We start from the raw sequence: 21,071 nt of genomic DNA, 5'->3' as shown, positions 1-21,071 counted from the left end.
ACTGATTTCTTTAATTCCCCCACCACCGGATGTGAGTTTACGCGACAAAAAAGTGTCGCTGTCGCGTGACATTTTGGTCACCCGCAAGACGTGGCGCGACTTGCGTTTATGCACCGCGACAGTCGCGGTGCATAAAACCAGCCTTACGGGGGTCATCCGTTAATCACTAGAAAAAGTAATAACACCTTACTATTCAAAAGTAAGCTATTGTAACATGGTGGAAGGAAAAAAACATAGGTGTGCTATTCCCACATATTCTGACGTCACTCGGATTGCAAACAAAAGATCACCTGGGGCCCATTTCATAATAAAGTACAAACTAATATTATAGTAAATCAGCTGATCGCCCAATGCAAATCTAATGGAAATTACAAGTTACAAGTTGTAACTTGTAACTTGTAGTTTATTATGAAATGGGCCCCACTGATTGTAACTGTCAAATTTGATTGTAACTGTCAAATTAGTATATGTATTTGTTTTGATTTGGTTTTTATGGGGGGTTTGTCGGGTGAAAATTGCTTTTTCTTAGGGTATTGACCCTCTAAATAAAAAAATAGCAATCATTTATATCTAAACCATTAGCGAGTTGTTACGTTGTTATCTATGGTACTTGAAACTGGATGAGATATTCTTATAGAGATATTTTAGTAGAAATCTAATCAGGCAAACGTAAATTCGTTTAAACTACAGGTTCACTGCAGCGGGGATATTCTTTATGTAAAATAAGTGAGTGTAAATTAATTTTCCTCATATTATAGTTCTTTGTTTCCCGTCCACTTTATTTCAATAGTTTCCATCGATGCAATCCATTAAAATAATCATTCTCTACATCCTTAATGAACAGAACTACGAAGCTGTATGTTTAAAAAGATCTGTCTGGAAAACTTTTTTCAATACACCGGATGAATGCCAAATTTTAGGTTATGTTCGTTGTCAATAAGCATAATTATTGTTTTGTTTTGTTATGGAATTATGAACATGCATGATTATGCATTTACTTAGATTGAATTTTTGAACTAAAAACCATTAACATATTTTTTGAAGCCTTCAGTGATTTTATTCTTACAGGCTAGTAATCACCACTGATATCAAGTAAGTTTTCTTTTCGCAATTGCAATCCTTTCCGAAATCGTTAGGTTATAAGTTACAGGTTAATAAGGTTGGATATTTCTCATATAACTTAACTTTTATGTCAATAACTAACAACTATTCTGGGCCAACGGCTTTTACTTTTCGTATAGGCTTATTCATATAAGTTCATCCACATTAAGTTAATAATTACACTAAGATGCACATCCATACATTGTTGAGTCTAATGTTGAAAGTTTGGCCCAATAAGTTAAGTTATTTCTTTATAAGCCTAGCCTAAGTGCAGACCCCTTTTTAAAAGCCTGTCCCCCTTATTAGTTACTAATCATACCTTGCACTTGCCAATCAACACTAGGTTTCACATTAGACTAACATACCCCATAGTTATCCGACCCCATCATTTTTATTGTGAATTAGGCTATATCAAATTTTAAACTAGGCAGGCCTAGGGGCCTAACGTTATTTTCAATCTGTCAAATTTTTAACCTTATCAATGACTAAGTTAATTTAGCGTAGTTAGTGTGAAATAGGCTGCCTCAAGTTTAACTTAATTCCAGCAATACGCTATTGCCAAATGTAATATTAAAGGATAACATAGCCTGTTTAACACGTAGAGTGCGGCCGTTCCCGAACGAAGAGCCCCCGTACGGTGCGTCCGTACCCCATCGGGAACGCTCGGTAATGCCTTTTGTATATCTTCGTTTTTGCTCTAGCGTCGGCCGAAAGCGGACCTATACCACGTTAGCGTGTAGTATGTGACTTGCATTTTGTTGTGTAGGTTGGTAGTAAATTTCCCCGTAAAATCCCCGTCTGGCAATCTCAAAAGTTTTCTTTTTGTCCCGTCTTTTTCCCTCCATTTGGCAATACAATTCCAATGGGACCGGCTACGTTCCAAGCAGTGCTGCTATCTGTGGGTGTTTAGCGAACTACGTCGACTCTCGTTGTAAAGCAGGACATCCCCTCACGTTTGCTATTCGTCAGACCGAAATTGGAAAGCCAATCACACGCGGCAATCGGGTTTACTCGACGCTGAGGGCTGCGCCGCACTGGGGATACGCCCGCTATTTGACGTGCCGCAGCGAACGTGTTAAGTAAGATAGCCCAGACCTCCATTTCATCTGTACCTAGTAAGTTAATTAAGCGGTCTACAGTAAGCTATAGGCTATTAACATAATAAATTTAACACCTTTTCTAAAATAGAATCTCTGTGGGTGAGTTAGGCCGATATCAATTGCACCATTTGTTCTTAACTTAAGTTACATAAACTTAGCCTACATTAAGTTTAGGCTTCGGTATAACTAACTTAAGTTAAGTTAGGTATTTAATAGAAAATTTTGACACAGCCTAACTCCAACTTAGTTAACTTACTGAGTCTCATATTTTGTTTCTAGAATGGATGACCAGGTCTGTCCAAGATGCAAAACGACCAAATATCGCAATCCTTCTCTGAAACTGATGGTAAACTCGTGCGGCCATGCTCTATGTGAAAGTTGTGTGGATCTCCTGTTCTTGAAAGGTAAGTAATCACCCTACGACGGTTATAAATTATCTGAATAGCCCTTAAGTTAGCCTACTATCCATGTTATAGTATTTTTTATCATTACCTACTACCTACAAGGGACGTTTTTAAGCTAGAACCATTTTTGGGTAGCTCCGTAGATCAAGTGTACGCCACAACAAGGCGGCTTGCCACTTACTGGCATCATTGGTAAAACTATGGCGCCATTTGAAGCTCTGTAGCTGTACGCTTCGCTGTGTGTTTAGAATATTTTATAAACTAAGGAATCCACTGCCTCATCATACGAGATAAGTCAGTGACATTTCCTGACCACAAGAACCTTAAGTTATCCATTAAGTTAATTTTTGGATGACTGAATGTTATGGACCCTAATACAATGAGTGAAGGTGTAGTGCAGAATTGGGTTTGTGTAAAAATGGACATGTAAACCTTTTTTCTTTGTAATCTTCTGTCAGAAGTCTGGCTTCTCACCACAAAACACAATTCCTTCTAAATGGACATTTTTGTGGACACTTAAACTCCCTTAAGTTTATCTATTTCTGCATTCACCTTCTGTTATTGCATTAGGACCCTAATCTTCAGTCAAAACATATCACTGAGATTATCTTGCTAGTAGTGGGAGATTAAATAAATAAAACAATTTTTTAGACACACAGCAAAGAGTAGACCTACTTATTAGCAAATGGCACTGCTCTGTTCACAAATGATGCCAGTGAACAGTGAAGGTACACACGGACTAAGATAGATATATAAGTTACTCACAAACGACCCTTACCTAAAAAAATGACTCATGTAATTAAACTTAGGTAGTACAGGGAATGTGCTGAATAAAAACTTCTTTAGGCCTACTGGTAATTCCAAAACCACTTGGGTTAATGAAAATCTCTTAGCCTTATAAACCACCCTAAAGTTCATATTTAAAGAGACAAGGGGAGTACCGGTATAAATGGACGATATAAATATATCGATATTAGGAACTAAGTATATACCAAACTTGAAACATAGGTAGGTATGTGAATAAAACATGTGTTAAACCTATAGGCCTAGATGAATATTTATAAAATAAACAATTGTTATTTTGTTTCCAAAATGTCGTTCAACTTTTGGAAATTATATGAAATTAGCTTAAAAGATGATCTTAGTTTGTGTGAAATACCTACAAGAACTGGAATTGATTCCCAAACCAAACTGATACCGTACCGGCAATTGAAAAAAAAACTGAAAGGGATAATTAAAGGACCTAATCAAGTTAGTGCAATACCATTGTTTAATAAAAGGGTAAGGATGAAGAACATTGCAAATGTATAAACGCTCTTAAAAATATGTTTTTTGAGAAATCCATAACATTAATGTATTTTTTGCTAGGAATGTAACAAATTACATTTGTTTTGAATGAATGAATCATAAAATTACATTTTTTAATGATTGAGTAGCTTTGGATGATTGTTATGCGTAGAGTTGAACGATCGCCGATTGGTTGAGCTTTTGTCAAGAGGTTTGCATGTTGAAGATAAATTCCAGAATGAAGAGAAGCTAGGGGGTCCAGGTGTCCTAGTAGAAATTAACAATTGTACAATTTGAAAAAGGAAGTACAATAAAATACCCCCGCCACAGCAAACCTGCCGACTAAGCGAATTTCCATTTGTCTTAATTGATTTTCAATTAAATATATTTTAATAACATTAGGTTTAACCAGTACCTAGGTTTGCTGCTACAAGGAAACTAATAAAGTGTGTTTTTTTGTAAAATATTAATAGTTTAGTACAAAATAAATAAATTTGATCAAAATACAAAATATATCCATAAACAAGCAAACTACAACATTTGACAATATTCTCCATAAGAATAACATGGGAATTTTAAATTTACAATTTTTTTAATTTTCTCCGTTACTATTAACCGAACAAAAATACTTTTATATACTAAATTAATTGTTTTTTTAAGCTCTTTAAAAAGGTCTAAAGAGAAATTGGGAAATTTTGGGTTTTGAGGGCCAAAAGTGAGAAAAACCAATTTTTACCCCATAAAACCCCCGTAAAGCCCCGTTCCCATGGTCCGATCATGCTGGTTCGCGAACTCAAGTTTATCCCGCTTTACACCTTTAAACCAAATTTCATCAAAATCGGACAAAAATTACTCAAGTTATCACGTTCACGGACGTATATATGTATATATATAGCCTATACATATATAAAAATTTGAACGAATGGTGTTTTTGGCCTCTGGGAACATCAATATGAAAAAGTAAATCGGTCCCGGGTCTAGGTCTTACCGTGCCACCTACGGTAATAGCTACTTCCCTATAGGGAAATTCGCTAAAAAGGAAAGTACAGTAAGGAAACTAACCTTGGGAGATTAGTTGAGGGCACCTGGAATCTCGGCATGATCGAGATCAATACCAGAAGGTAAAGTGTGCGGAGGAAAATACCGAATTGAACTATGTCCAGACAATAAAAAGGGATGCCGCATCACTTATTCCCTTGATAATGAAGCATGTACTTGCAGAAACGATTATTTTAACAGATCTATGGGAGTCCTACTTTGGTCTGACTGATAAAGGTTCCATACACTTTAACGTCAATCATAGTAAGAATTTCTTAGATCTGTTAACCGGCGCTAACACCCAAACGATAGAGAATTTATGGCAGTCGGTCAAACGATCGCAAAAGACGGGCATCCGGTTTGACTATTTGGCAGAGCACCTGTATGAATATCTTCATAGAAGAGTAGGTTAAAATGGGTAAACACGATGCTTTCATGCATTTTGTTAGTGCAACAAAGGCTTTGTATCCAGAAACATGAATGTAAATAAATTTAAGTTTTTTTTGGTTAGTGATTACAATAGAAAATATCGAAATATCAAAACCCTTAAGGCGATTGATATATTGATATATAAGTTTTTTTTTTCATTCGGTTATTTGAGATACCGCTTATGAAAGTCTACCCCTTTATTTTAAACTAGCTGTTGTACCCGTACGGGAAGAGGACTCAAAATAGAAACATTTTAATCTTTACATCTGTTACATATAACAGTTACACATCCCCCAACGCTTTTAGAAACAAAATTCAACTTTTATGGCCAGAAACGTTTAAGTTATGACTTTTAAATCTGGTAAGTAGTGGATACCACCATTTCATCTCCCTTAATAACATATCTTTTTATTTATTATTGACATTTTAAATTTCAATTTTGAAGTTACTACTAATTTTTAAATTTAAATGAACATTTTTTTAAATTTCACTCTTCTTTATATTAAATCACAAATCCTTCCATCTTCAGTTTCTTCACTCACAATAAATCATTAGCAAAACTAAGTCAGCTGTTATAAACTTTAGAAATATTGCTATGCCTTTTTAATACAGCCTTTTGAAATATTAAAGAAACTATATCTATAGGTACTATAAAAAATTTTAAACAAATAATTTAGCATTAAAGACAGCAGACAAAACTAATATGATTATCAAAGCGTCAAGGACTAAACAATTTAACAGCAAATACAGTATATGTTTCATTGCATCTCCGATTCTACTCTACAAAAATATCAACAAACAACTTAATATACAAACCAGTTCTTTTAATCAGTTCCATCGTCCATTGGCTTTACATTTTCACACTTACCATAAAGTAAACATAGTAACAGATATTTCATTGATTTTAGAAACAAAAGAACACTGTGTACTGCTTAGTTTTATGATATATTCCTTGGTTTAATTTAATCAGTGGTGTAGCAAAACAAAATAATAAATCTAGCCTATCAAATAAAGTAAATGTGAACTGAAAGCTATGTTAAAATAAAATAAGAGTATTTTGTATTACCATTTGATAATTAAATATAGTTACACATATACAACAGATTTTATAACACAAAAATCAACGTCATACAATTTAGTAATTGATGATGATGATATTCTTTAGTTTAATTTAAGCATAGGTTTAGCAAAACATAATAACTTAATTTACCTAAATATACGTATAAAAAACAATGTGATGTGCAAGTTATGTTAAGTTAATCTAACACATGTTAAGGAGTTAGAATTTATTCAAAGTAGCCTCCAAATTCATATAAAACATCTATACATTGTAATTTTCATACTGTTTCCATGAAATCATATTAATAACATTATTTTCATAACTTAGACGCTTTAAAAAAATCCAAAGCAGAGCCGGAGTTGATACATCAACGGTTATAGAATCTTTTTTTATATAATCAATAATCATTTACATAGTTTTAGAATAAATAATCCATGATAAAAGGTTAAATTAAAATAAACCTACCTCATAGTTATGGAAAATATTATATTTAATTTCTTTGTATCAGCTGTCTGAAATTGTGAAATATGCAGTTTAGCAGTTGGTTCTTGTTTACATTTAAATGTCAAAGCAAATGTAAACAAACATTGTTAGTGTTCTCATCACAGCCATGGAGACCAATCAATATTTACTTTTAAAATCTTCACCTCACAACTTTTAAAGCCAAAGGGGCAAAGCCTACGGTTAGTATCGAAACATGAATAGTCCTATAATGGTCCTTGGTATGGTAACTATATTTTTGTAAAATTTTAGCACAGTTTGTTCAGTAGTTTTTGCACCTATTAGTAACACACATACAGACAGACACCATTAGATTTTTATATAATAGTATAGATTGAAATGTACTGCAACCTTGTACTGCAACCTTTTACCTCAACAGATGGTTTGGATAAGCATGGTGGTATACATTACACTACTATTTTATACCTTTTGGTCACCAAAATATTCAATGTCCTAACCGAATCACTGTGAATTGCTTGAATAAGGGTGCCTATCTTGATCAAATTCGGCTAATATCTTTGTTTCATAGTAATTAGTAATATTTCAAAATTTTTTCAAAATCCCATTTGCTTGATATTTTAGTGTAGCAGCTACCCTCACTGTTTGAGGAGAGTATTCAGATAAGTGGGTATAAGTTAGAATTTCATTTTAATTTTGGACCTCTTTAATTAAAATAATACCCCCGTCGCAGCAAACCTGCATACTAAGCGAATTTCCATTTACCGGGCTTGATTGTTACTAAAATATTCCCTATAATTTTTCAGATTTATTTCCTATTTAACCCTTTGAGTGCCAACGTCCGGGGAACCGGACGTTTTTAAAACGAGCCAAAAGTGCCAACGTCCGGCCGACCGGACGTTTTTAGAACGAGCCAAAAGTGCCAACGTCCGGCTGACCGGACGTTTCGTAATGATCGAACAGCTGTCATAACAACCGAATAAATACTCGGATTCTTTTAACCCATATATTAACATTGAGTCGAAAGTTGCTAGATGCGATACATCGATTTTCGTTGGTCGAAATATCGAAAATTCGATTTTTACGAAATTTTAACCTAAAAATCGCCAGATCGCGCTCGGCATTTTTAGCGCGACCTTCGGGAAAAATCATCGGCATTTTTTGAGCGTTACTTTTATTTCTCGCCTGGCACTCTAAGGGTTAAATAACATTAATTTTAGTGAGTAGTTAGGTTTGCTGCTACGGAGAAGATGTTGAGGTGTGTTTTTTCAATTGAAATATTGATAGCTTAGTATGAAATAAACCAAATTGCCAAATTTGATTAAAATATATCCATAAACAAGCAAACTAGAACAGTTTTATTCTCCATAAGAATAACATGGGAATTTTAAATTTACAATTTTTTTAATTTTCTCCGTAGTCAATGAACATTCAAAAACACTTCAATATACTAAATTACTTGTTTTTTTAAGCTCTTCAAAATGGTCTAGAGAGAAATTTAGAAATTTAAAGTTTGTAGGGTCAAAAATGAGAAAAACCCATTTTTACCCCATAAAACTCCCCATAAACCCCTGATCCCATGGTCCGATAATGCTGGTTCGCGAACTCGTTCGAATAAATGTAGGTTTACACGTTTGTACCAAATTTCATCAAAATCGGATCAATTTTGCTCGAGTGATCGCGCTAACGGACACATATATAAATATATAAACTTACACTAGGCTGTTAAGGGGACAACAGAATAAGAGAACAGTTGACTGTTCTCTCAACAGCGTCTGGTATAGTAAAATTTGTCAGTATTGCCAACCTTCATAGAACAACCACAAAATGAGAGGGAAAATAGATAATAAGAGGACAGCAAAAGGTCCCTTTAACATCTTCCCACATGGCATGGCTGTTGAGAGGACACTTAACCGTCCTCTTATTCTTATGTCCTCTTAACAGCGTTGTGTAAGCTTAAGGTGTCCTCTCATCAGCTCCATGTATAGTAAGCCTGGTATTAACATTAAATTTAGTTTCCTTTTCTTGATTATGAGTTTAATTACGTAAAAGGGTAGAAAAAATGTTACATTAAGATATGGTCTAATATTAATATTTATCACTGCCTATACATACCTATGAAAATGTTCTATACTACTGTCCAGCCCCATAAATATTTCAAATCCCCATCGATCCAATATATATTTTCAAAATCAAACTCTTTTCGCATCACTCACGCGCGTACCCATATAAAATAATGTTAATTTTTTTAGATTTTTAGATTTGTTATGCTATATTATTGTTTTGATCAAAAGTTGATACCCACGTAGTGTGCCTGAATTTTAACCGTTTTGCCGCATCTCTTACCGTTTTTAAGATATAAGCATTTCTAAAACAATAAAGCAATGCCGCTCCGGCAGCGCCTGGAGTTTAACCTTTGCACCTATTCTTAGCCAACGTTGACATTATAATAAAGTGCATTGACATACAAATTAAAATGTTTAATATATTTAACAAATAGTACCCATATAAAATAATGTAAACTAGGTGGCTTTCGCAGATGCATCCACAAAATTGAGCGGAGTCCTCAGGGTTCGATATAATATATTGTTATTGGCCTTCACCATCGAGCTTCATAATTATTTTTACCTACAATTTTAAGTGAAGAGAACATTTGTGTAAGGATAAAATATTGGTGTAATTAGATTAGCTACACGTTGATTCGTAAAAAAAGGGGAGTAAAAAACACGGAGATGTAATTTTAGGCATTTTCGGAGACCTGCATTTACATTTTAAGTTTAAACCCTCAGGGTTAGTCATCAACTTATTCTAAAACAGGGTGGTACAGATGTAACTTAGAAATCAACCCTTTACAGTTTCGAATCCTACCATTTTGGCTACTAATAACTGCATAAGAGGGCTTTATGTGATGGTTAGAGTATAAGTGAAACCTAGAAATATATTATCGTTACAACAGTTATATTAACATTCACATTTGCATTTATTCATGCGTTTAAACCACAACCTAAGTGTTACACGTTAATAATTTGTATAATCAATCGGAAGGTGATCGAAGACGAAGATTAAGCCGTCGTGTTTTGGCTAAAATTTCTGTGATTCCTAGTCGTCCTTGTCACAGAAAACATACTACTATAACCATTATAGTAGTACTAGGTAAAACCCGTCGAAATCGACGATTGCTTTAAAGGCTTACGACAATTCTTCTAACTGCGAAAAAAAGAGTGAAATTACAAAAAATGTGGGCATTTAGCATTGTTTAATGAATACGGTAATAAATAGGTGTAAAAACAATAATTATGCGTTAGTTACAAAATATAGTTGATCATTCAATGAATAACATATTTCTTATATCGTCCGTCATAGGAGTTATTGTTCCTATTTTAACTGGTTTATCTTCTTTTTGATGAATATAATATAAAGAATGCTTTTGGAAGAACCTTAAAATAGCATTAAAACCGTATTGGTAGATCTTTTGTGGTACTAATTGGTGGGTCTAATTAAGGCACTTCTGCGATTTCATCAGTGTTATTCAAATTAAATCTGTGTGTGTGTGTGTTTTTTTTTTTTTAGAAAATATATGTTTGTTGAGAAGGCACGTTCTTATTTCAAAGGGAGGTCCACCCTAAAGCTGTGAAAGTTTTATTTTTCCTTCGTCACGTCGGTCGTCATACCGTACTTCTGTGCCAATGAATAACCCTCTAAATTTAGCAATTTTAGCATAACATTGATTCCATGACATGCGGATGTCAGTTATCTCAGCCTTATCAATTACATAAAGTGCTTAATATAATAGTCTGCGATTTCATCAGTGTTATTCAGATTAAATCTGTGTGTATGTGTGTTTTTTTTAGAAAATATATGTTTGTTGAGAAGGCACGTTCTTATTTCAAAGGGAGGTCCACCCTAAAGCTGTGAAAGTTTTATTTTTCCTTCGTCACGTCGGTCATCATACCGTACTTCTGTGCCAATGAATAACCCTCTAAATTTAGCAATTTTAGCATAACATTGATTCCATGACATGCGGATGTCAGTTATCTCAGCCTTATCAATTACATAAAGTGCTCAATATAATATATCCTCGGAATATTAGGTGTAGTGGAATATACTTGTAGTGATGCTGTCTTTTATTCTCGAAATGAGGGACCTCGTTCTTATGGCCATGCGGCTTCATTAGCAACGAACAATGCAAATGACAAAGCAATGCTGCATTTTCAAAAAGCAAATACTGTAAATTGTTACGTAAATAGTGACGTTTACATGCATGGTTGTTAATCAACGTATCTTAGAAAGGATTAGGATATCTAGTTCAAAAGGAACACGACCTTTCTGTCATGACAGTAACTGCTTAAATGGTAATTACTCTTTGTGAAATTTGTTTGACATTCGAAGTGTAGTGTTATTTTCACAAATCTCACTTAAGGCCAACCAAGTGGGCCCCGGTCCGTAATAGGCCACTGCAAAACATCTTTCAAGATATAGGCACTATTTTAATTTTAGGCAAGGTTTCTGTGTTTGGATGTTATTAGACACGATAAGAGCACAATGAACTTCTTCTGCAGATCTTTATCATCTTTTGGTTAAGAGGAATATAAATCGAATTAATAAGTGTCACAATCTAAGCGCATTAAAATGGCTCTGGCCTGAACTTTTTGTAGTATCGAGTTTGGACATTTTGTTTATGTTACTATCTGGGTAAGTTACTGGTGCATTTTGAGATATTTCTTTTAGAGATAAATTAAATGGGTTTTGTTGCTGAGTAGCGCTAGTAAACATGTACAACCCTTTTCGTTAGTTTAATAACATTCAAAGGCACTATTCTGTTTTCACTAAGCTGAATGAATACATCGAAGTAACACCTCTAAAAAGTCTGCAATAAATTGCAATTTTGCAGATTAATGACTTTCTAAATCATACACACATGTCTTTAAAAAAAATATTAAAATATTAATCCAGTTGCTGTAAACCACTATTAATTTAAACAAAATATGAACACGGATCATATGGGCAACGTGCCCTTCTGCACTTGTATTATTTTGTATTGTATTACAAAATCGAAATCTTTTTTAATAATTGAAAACATGTATGGAAATGATCTCATGAACCTATCTGTCTTGAATAATATGACAAAATATCGGCAAAAGTGGTCAAAAAGGCAGAAACCAACCCGTACAATAGATATAATATAATTTGATAAGAGATCATTTTAAGAGTTTCTGTAATATTAAGATTTTCCAATGATTTCGTAATTGAACGTTACGAGGTGTTAGCCCGTCCTACGTACGGGAGTAGTCAGTTAAAACTGTGTATAAATCAGAACAGCTAGCTTACACGTATAAAGACAAATTTTATAGCATCCTACAGTAGAAAGAGTGATTATCAATTGAGAAAGTGTACAGGCCTAGTCAACGATATCACCTTCCAATTCCATCGCGTACCTGCCTCTTCCATAATCAATATCAACACAATACAATTACTTATACTATACACAATTTCCAGTAGGTCTGAATAGAAACTCCCTAAAATAAAACGAAAACATCCAATAAAATTCACAGTACACATAATTATAACGTTGGTGTCCTAACAACAACATATAGTTTGTTTTGGTAAACAGCTGAGTCAAAAATAAAATAATATCCATTTAAATAAAAGAACTGGTTACATGTTGAAGGAATTTAAAACGTAAAACACGCTAGTAAAGCTAGTGACGTAATTAATTGTCTATGTTTATTATCCATTCCGTTATCGGTTCTAATATCCTTAATAATTAAACCACCCTCATTGAATCAATGTACACCGTAGTTCCCCATATTCATTTATTTAAACTATAAAATATTCAGCGCCTCCAAACGTAACCACAACTAAACACACGCCAAACAACTTTTAAGATTTAATAAAAGGATGGTTAGTCTAATTGCAATATCCTAGGTCAATGATGACGTTGTGCTCAATCTATGTCATTCATATCTGTATATCTTTGTATAAAACCCGTCTGGGTTGTGGTGGTAATTTAAAATTGTATGATTGTATTCCTGAGGATTCTTGATCTCCTTCTTTATGACATCCATGCCTAATCCAAACAAAGTTTAATCATTCAAAAACATTGATTGTAAACAAACCAAGATGAATTAAAACGTGTAAAAAATGGATTTTCCTACCCTTTCCTAAAAAAGTTGAGCAGTATAATAATTTGCATATCTTTTCTTTAAGACTCGTGTACAGAGCATCGACTTGTATACATCGATGGTGTTACTTTTCTCGGTGGTCTACTAATCTTACTTATTTCCTAAAAATCCATGACACATCAGAGTAAATAAAATAACCTCATATTTCTACAGAGCATTTTTATATTTAACCAGATGTTAGTTAAAAGGAAATTATATTGCACTAAAACAAACCGAAGATTACAAAGATTTACTTAAAAAATCCTTCGAACATTCTAGTATTTTACCTATGTATATTTAAATAATATGTCATCCTGTTATCGAAGGATTGAACGTATCAATGATTAGCATTACACATTGTATAAATAAGTCAACCCTTAGTATGTATTTTAATTTTATCCAAATGCTGAATTTGTGTTACAAACGCTGAACGTTTATAGCTGTTATGTTAAACAAATTATATTACACCAAAAGCTAGTTTAGAATCTTAGCGTCGGCTGCTAGACTTTAAAAAAATTAAAACTTTATTTCTAAATAACTGGGACCCTAAACTAAAATTATGGCTTCGACATTCCCTAGTTCTCAAAATTATCTTTCTTTCAACACAAAAATCATGAAAATCCGTGGAGTGGTTGATTCAGAATCGTGAAATAAAAAAACAATGTTTCGTTTTAATATTATAGATATTGCAAAACATGAGATGATGCAGAACAAAATAAATTTTAAAATCAGAAAATTACATTGCAAATACTTCTTTTTGACAAACTCAATAGTGTTGTTTAAAATGCAATTTAAATACTAACAGTTGCTTGATTAAAAATAGTGAAAAATTATCCATATGACGATAAATGTAAACAAATCTGGGAAGAAAAACTTAAAAGGATTTTAGGGCAGAGCCCTAAGGGAATTTACTTCGTTTTTCTGTTGATGGCTCTTCTACAGACCGATACATTTTCTTGGACACCCCTACCAAGTTTCTACGCCCAGCCGTTCTCTCTAATTAGTGGGGACAAAACTTCCAATTAAATGTTTAGATTCCCCCATGTTAATCTTATGGGAGAAACCCCAACTTTGACTGAAGATCCTGCCCAAACTAATAAAGATTTCAAAATATGAAAACCATTTTACAAATCTACAAATCAGGGTAATTTTTTGGCACCTTAATCATCAAAATCGGTTCAAAAATGAGGGAGGAGTTTTGTTCACATAAATCGGCTTAGCGTTATATATATAGATGTTTTCTGTATCATCGTTGATCTCGACAAGATGGAACTATTTGCTACTTGGTGGCATTTCAAACACATCATAAAATCCACAATTATTGAAGGAAACCTGCGTATGGATTATATGTAAATTTTGTTAACGTGTATGGTTTTCATTCAATCTAATTCATCACTTTTTTTATAAAAGCTAACATTAAAAATTCAGTTTTTTTTAAGTAAACCAATCACATTAAAAATATTAACTAAGACACTATTATTTAAAGAGCTGTATGTATTACCATGTAAACACATAAACTTTGTTCGCATTAAAACATGTAGTTCTGTTCTTAAAAACCCCACAAGATTTATAAACTAACTAGAGGACCCATGCTGCTCCGCAGCGTTGAAATAAATATCATATCCAAAAAATAATTAAACTTTTACGAGCAAATTTCGTTTACATATAAGCCGAGTGAGATTGCAGAAAAATATATGCCGATGCTTGATAGAAAGTTTGTTTGTGCTTACCTTCAATTTGAGGCCTCGATCATGAAAATCGGTCGGGTAGAAGAGCCAAACGAACCCGGAAAAGAAAACCAGGTTTAACTCACTTAAGAAATACATGGGGAGCAAATTTTGCCTACGTGTAAGCCGAGTGAGACTGTAGATAGATATATGCCGATGCTTGATGGGAAATCTGTGCGTGCATACCTTCAATTTGAGACCTAAATCATGAAAATCGGTCGGGTAGAAGAGCCAAACTAACTCGGAAAAGAAAAACCAAATTGTACTCCCATAAGAAATACATGGGGAGCAAATTTCGTTTACGTATAAGCAGAGTAGGACTGTAGATATATATATATGCTGATACTTTATGTGAAATCTGTGCGTGCATAACTTCAATTTGAGACCTAAATAATGAAAATCGGTCGGGTAGAAGAGCCTAACAAACTCGGAAAAGAAAACCCAAATGTTTTTAATAATACAGGGTGAGTTTTAAATGAGTTCCCCCGCCCTACTTTTTTCTACATTTCTTAAGATATCAACTTCGGACCACGTCAGATCATTGTAGTGTAGTAAGTACTTCGTTTTGACTGGGTATATATTTTTGGGCGCAATCTTGGATCCGCCATTATTGGATACAAAGTTTTTTTTTTCAAATGTAAAGGTTGGGTTGTGACCCATTGTTTCAAACTAGAATTTTACGCTGTTAACAATGCCTCAATTAGTTTCTAAAAATCTTGATCCGTTCTAAAGTTATGAGTACTTTTTATAACTTTATTTTTAGCCCATTTTAACATTGTGCATTTACAAACTAAGACCATAATCTCAAAATAGTCCTAGATAAAGACGAGTAGGGTATACACCACCATTCATTGTCGACCTACTATCCCTTGGTTATGACGGATATATTTTTTTTGCCGCTATCTTGGATCTGCCATTTTGAAATGTGATAAACTAATTTAAATATGAAGGTGGTGTTGTGACCCATCATTTTGAACTACTTTTTTATGGTGAACTCAATGCCACAATCCGTTTTTGTTTCTCAGGCTTTCTTGATGAAATATTAAAATGATCTTACTTAAATTTCCAATATTTCAAAAAACAAATATGAAAATGCAAAACGGATTGCAAATCGGAGGAATCCGATTTTGGCATTTTCAAATAATCGAAAATATATCATTTTGGCTGTAGACGTAAAAGTACGGACAAACTAACTATTTATAAACAAAATATTTTTGTGTTGAAATTTAAAACAATTGTCTCAAACCCTACATCAAACAATGCTGATTCATAATGGTTAAAACAACTATGATCGATAATGTCTCTAGCCAGTAATTTTTACTGAACTTATGGCTAGAGACATTATCGATTCACACGGGGACCCACGTAAAGTTGGCCCCACTATAATGAGCACAAATTATAAAAACATGTCCATAATTTAGTGCTGAATTTGTGCTTCTCAAAGGTATATATAAAAAAATTTGTGCTCAACAATTACACACAAAAAAATTATAAAAACTGTTGGCAGGGCTAACTTCACGTTCAGCCCGCCACCAAAGGAATTAACAATGTATTATACATAGAAATTTAGTGCTCATTTTGTGCTACAACAATATATAGTTTTTATAATTTGTGCTCTAAAAACAACCAAGTAAATGAGGAAAAACTGCTGCCGGTGATGACGTCATCCGCCATGCCACATTGAGCAAATCGGTTGAAAATTGTGCCATGATTTAGTGCTCATTTTGTGCTACAACAATATATAAGTTTTATAATTTGTGCTCTTATAATTAATTATAATATAATTTGTGCTCTCTTCACTATCAAAGGTGTTCTTGTCCTGTCCGTACGGAACACTGAGTAATATGCGCTACCAAATTATGAATAATTGTTTAGGCCTACGAACCCAAAAGAGATAGGCAATTGGTCTATTGGCTGTATGGTCCAGCGAGCAGCACATGGCGTTGAGAAGGCACATTGGAAAAGCGATTTGAGCATAATCCGTAAACCTCTGTTACAATCACCCACTGCAGTTGTCACTTTACACAACCACCATTGAAGTGCCGTTAATGAGTTGAAAATTTTATGTAAGCTATTAGTAACGCTTATGTAAAAAATGTAAGTTTCCCAGCCATGTACAACACTGATTCAAGGTCTCTTTCCCGGTTATCAAAACTGAAGACAAATTTTATAGACAAAGAATCTCTGTTTTCATTTACTGTTACCCTACACATTATTGCACTTGTGATTAATTAAATCCGTTATGTACGGAAAAACCTCAGGAAAAACGGGTTTAATCCAACTTGGTTTGGATTTTATTTTGAAATGTGATCGGAAATGATTGCGGTATCTGTAAACAACATTCAATGTAAACATATCAGTGACAAACATTTTCTTTTTTTCATGCTCTTTCATTTGATATGTCACAAGGGGTACCTTGCTATTAAAAAAAAAATAAGTTGGAGGAAGGGGGGGGATGTGAATGTAACGTTGAATTCAAAAAAATTGTGCCCCTTACGTCAATAGATGATTCCCGCAAACTGAATATTTCTATCTATTGCGGTTTTTACATAACTAAAGATGCAAGTTTAACAACAAACACCCTGTATAGATAACTCTAACAATATCTTCGACGATTTCCTTCCAAAGCTGTAAATAATATATTTCTGGCCTAAAAACGAGTTTTATGCAGTTAAAACTACCAAGAAAAATCTAATTTCGTAAAATAATGAACTTGAATGAACTTAACTCTCTAACAGTGAGCCTTATGGGTTACTAATTTGGGAACGAAATAACAAACGAAAATAGTTACCGTAACATCAACAAAAGAATAGTTAGTACCATAGATAAAACATACTCCCTTAGTTAGTACTCTCCATTCGAGTCACTTGTGTTTTCTCATAATCTCAAACACCATCCCATAGTTACAATTAAAAAACAAAATATATAAATATACAGCTGATGTTAAACAAACCTAATACAAACCAAAGAGGTTTTCATCTATCCTCAGGTAATGTTTAACATATTACAAATAGACTGCAACATTTGATTTGGATGAACAGCAGTGACAAAACACTGCTCTCAGAGTATACTAATGACATTTTTTTCGAGCAAAGCTCGGTCCCCAGGTGGTAACGTTAGGAGTGGTCTCGGAAACGGTAAGAGGTACGGCAAAGCGGTTAATATACAGGCCTACTACGTCGGTTCCAGCTTTTCATCAAAAACAATAATGAAGCGTAAAAATAATTGTAAAATTTTAATACGTGCCGCAACAGACGTTCCAAGAAACACATACTTTTTTGTGGGGGGATGTTGAAATGCGAAATTGTCACTTTTCTGAATTTTCCTCATGGTTTGGGGCAGAGACCTGTCATCGTGCCAAATTTCTACTTCCTAGCCCGTCTAGAAGTGCCCAAACACTTGTATACCTGATCAGTGAGTGAGTTACACATCGTGCTGTATAGTTAATATGATAAAATATTAAATACAACAATTTGTTTATAAAAACACAGGCTATTTTGGTAAGCACAAATCCGTTATAAGGACACATATTTGGAATTTATACACACGGCTGTTCAGGGGACAGACCCATTTAAAATGTATGGGATTTAGTTGGGAAATTCATTCTCCTACAAGTGTATTGGTATGCCTTTTTTGCCATACACAAGGCTGTTATGAGGACACAAAATGTTATATACAAGGATGTTAAGAGGACTGTCTTCTTATTAATAAGAGGACAGCAATCGTCCACCTAACAGCTTTGTATATACATTTTGTCCACTTAACATCCATGTACATATCTATATATATAAATACATATATATATATAAATATATATATATATAAATATATATATATATAAATATATATATATATAAATATATATATATATAAATATATATATATATAAATATATTTATATATATATGAATTTGAACGGATGGTGTTTTTGGCCTCTGGGGACCTCAAAACGAAAAAGTAAATTGGTCCCGGGTTTAGGTCTTACCATGAGACCTACGGTAATAGCTTATTCCCTATATGGGAAATTCGCTAAAAACTACTGAAGCAACTGGATATTTTTTAGAAAGCAGGTTTGCTGCAAGTTGGGTTGACATCAGGGTTGCTACTCGTCCCGATTCTGCTGGGACAGTTCGATTTCGGTTCCTTATGCCTGCACTTAAGCCTATGTTAATACGGGGGGAGGGGGGCCATGTCCCGATTTTTCCCTAACCTAAGGTGGCAACCCTGGTTGACAGGTTTTCTGTTGGACATAGACAGACAGACGTTCGTAACGAAAAAGATTTTTTTACTGTGTTGTCCTTACTCTGTAAACACACCAATTTAGTTTGTTGACTGAATACATTTCCGTTTAGACAGTCAGCTGGCATGAACGAAGTCAGTTTGATGAATAAGTCAGGTAAAAGGGATGGTTAAAACTTTTGTAAGCTTTGAAATTCTTGAGAAAGATGTCTTTTCTATATCTCGATTCAAACTTCTGTTAAATGTTTTACAGGTTCTGGAAGCTGTCCTGAATGTAACATACCTCTCAAGCGGAGCAACTTCCGAATCCAATTATTTGAAGATTCAGGAGTCGAAAAAGAGGTAGAAATACGCAAACGAGTTCTCAGAGACTACAACAAAAAGGAAGATGATTTTGCTACACTCAGAGAATATAACGACTACCTCGAGGAGATCGAAACTATAATTTATAATCTAGTCAACAACCAGAATGTGCAGGAAATGAACCGAAAGATAGATCAATACAAAAAAGACAATAGGGATATCATATTGAAAAATAAAATAAAAATAGGCAAAGAAGAGTTGGAGCTGGAAGAACTGCTTGAGGAAGAGAAACATGTCGACGAGCTGAGGAAAAGAGAACTCATCAAAGAGGAGCAGGAACTGAAGAAGAAGAAAATCAAAGAGAAGGAAGCTTTGATTGACGAATTAATGTTTTCAAACGCCGATGCCAAACACATTCTTAGTACTTTCGCTCAAAACAGTCTCGCTGCAAAAGAAGACGAGAATAAACCTCAGTTGCCCAAAGCTAGTCAATTCTCCACAGGTATTAAGTTTAGTAGACACAATACCGGGTACGCGCCTATTCCTCGGATGGAAGAAGCACCTCCGTACGTGTACACTCCCCTCAAATTGACCATTGAGGGACCGAGTTTACCTTTGTGGAGTGATTTAGAATCAGGTTTTATCGACAACACGCGTGCAGAAACTTTAGACCAGCGAGCCGGGGGGTTCACAGCCAAGTACGCTTGTATGCGAGCGCTGCAAGACTCACTGGATGGTCTTTTCCTCACACCGAACAGACCAGATAACGCTACATAGTAGGAGGTGAATATTGTGGAGAGTGACTCAATTGTGGATCTTGTGGAGTGAACGGTTTACTGTTCGCACTTACCACGAGAACGAGGAAAGGATGATAGATTCAAAACTTGGACATTCTGTTTCATACTTGTAATTTGCTGCCAAGTTGAAGACAGCCCGTCAAAGTCGGTTTTGAAGTGATCATAAAAACTGTCAATCATTTTCATTGATGTTTTTCCCATGTGGTTAAATGATTGTCGATTATTGAATTAGTACAAGATGGAATATATCTAATGATTACAACTTTTAATTTCATTGTTTTTAATTTACATGAAAGTTTTGGATCATAAAAGTAATATTATTTACAGTAATTGTGGTGTTTATATTTACAACTGTTTTAGGTCTACCAATTTCTTTTTTGTTATTTTGGGTTTTTATGATTTACGTTGATATTCTTGTTTTATACTCACAACTCATCAGTTATGTTATTTGTAAACAGTTATCGAAGTTGATAATTCAATGTCAAAGACAAGTTTGATTTAGGATTTTACAGTGTATATTAAGTCATGTAAATACCTTTGTTAGAATCTTGTTCAATATAAAATATTGTATTTTATTTTGTAAATACTTTTCATCAAGTATGTTATAGAAATGTATTACATTTTTTTTCAAATATTCCACTCTTTTTTCTTTTACAACTAAATTATGACTTGGTTTAAATTAGTCTCTGTATTTTGCCAATCTTTACTATTCATTCATATATTTTAACTTTTTGATTTTTCGCTCAATCATTTTCAATTCAAACACAAATATTGTGTAAATATTAAAAATAAACTTAATATTAAATATTTAATAAATGTAATTTATAGACTGTTGTACAATAGATCCTGTGATAAAAATTTATTATTCTTATCAATTTATAAAGAAGAATTTGTAGTTTTGTTAAAATAAAGTGATTTCTGATTAGAATACTTACATTTATTTCATTACGGATAGTTTTAAAATTT

At 33.8% G+C, this 21,071-nt stretch overlaps 1 protein-coding gene across 1 annotated transcript; it reads left to right on the top strand.

Moving 5' to 3' along the window:
* Window positions 1-962: 962 nt before the first annotated feature.
* Window positions 963-20,842, top strand: LOC128996727 (CDK-activating kinase assembly factor MAT1-like). Its single transcript, XM_054422173.1, has 3 exons — window positions 963-1,092; window positions 2,481-2,605; window positions 19,259-20,842. The coding sequence occupies exons 2-3, from the start codon at window positions 2,482-2,484 to the stop codon at window positions 20,083-20,085; spliced, it is 951 nt and encodes a 316-aa protein (XP_054278148.1). The 5' UTR covers window positions 963-1,092; window position 2,481; the 3' UTR covers window positions 20,086-20,842.
* The last annotated feature ends 229 nt before the right edge of the window (window positions 20,843-21,071 follow it).

Source organism: Macrosteles quadrilineatus, unplaced genomic scaffold (genome assembly GCF_028750875.1).
Source record: "Macrosteles quadrilineatus isolate MER2022 unplaced genomic scaffold, UCM_ALF_1.0 Scaffold_6__1_contigs__length_79288215, whole genome shotgun sequence".
Taxonomy (NCBI): Eukaryota; Metazoa; Arthropoda; class Insecta; order Hemiptera; family Cicadellidae; genus Macrosteles; species Macrosteles quadrilineatus.
This window is presented reverse-complemented; position numbering and strand designations above follow the sequence as displayed.

Excerpts from the sequence above, each read along its gene's own strand:
- LOC128996727 (XM_054422173.1), top strand. The coding sequence starts at position 2,482 with ATGGATGACCAGGTCTGTCCAAGATGCAAAACGACCAAATATCGCAAT. Across the intron at positions 2,606-19,258 it reads GGATCTCCTGTTCTTGAAAG|GTTCTGGAAGCTGTCCTGAA; the intron begins GTAAGTAATCAC and ends AATGTTTTACAG.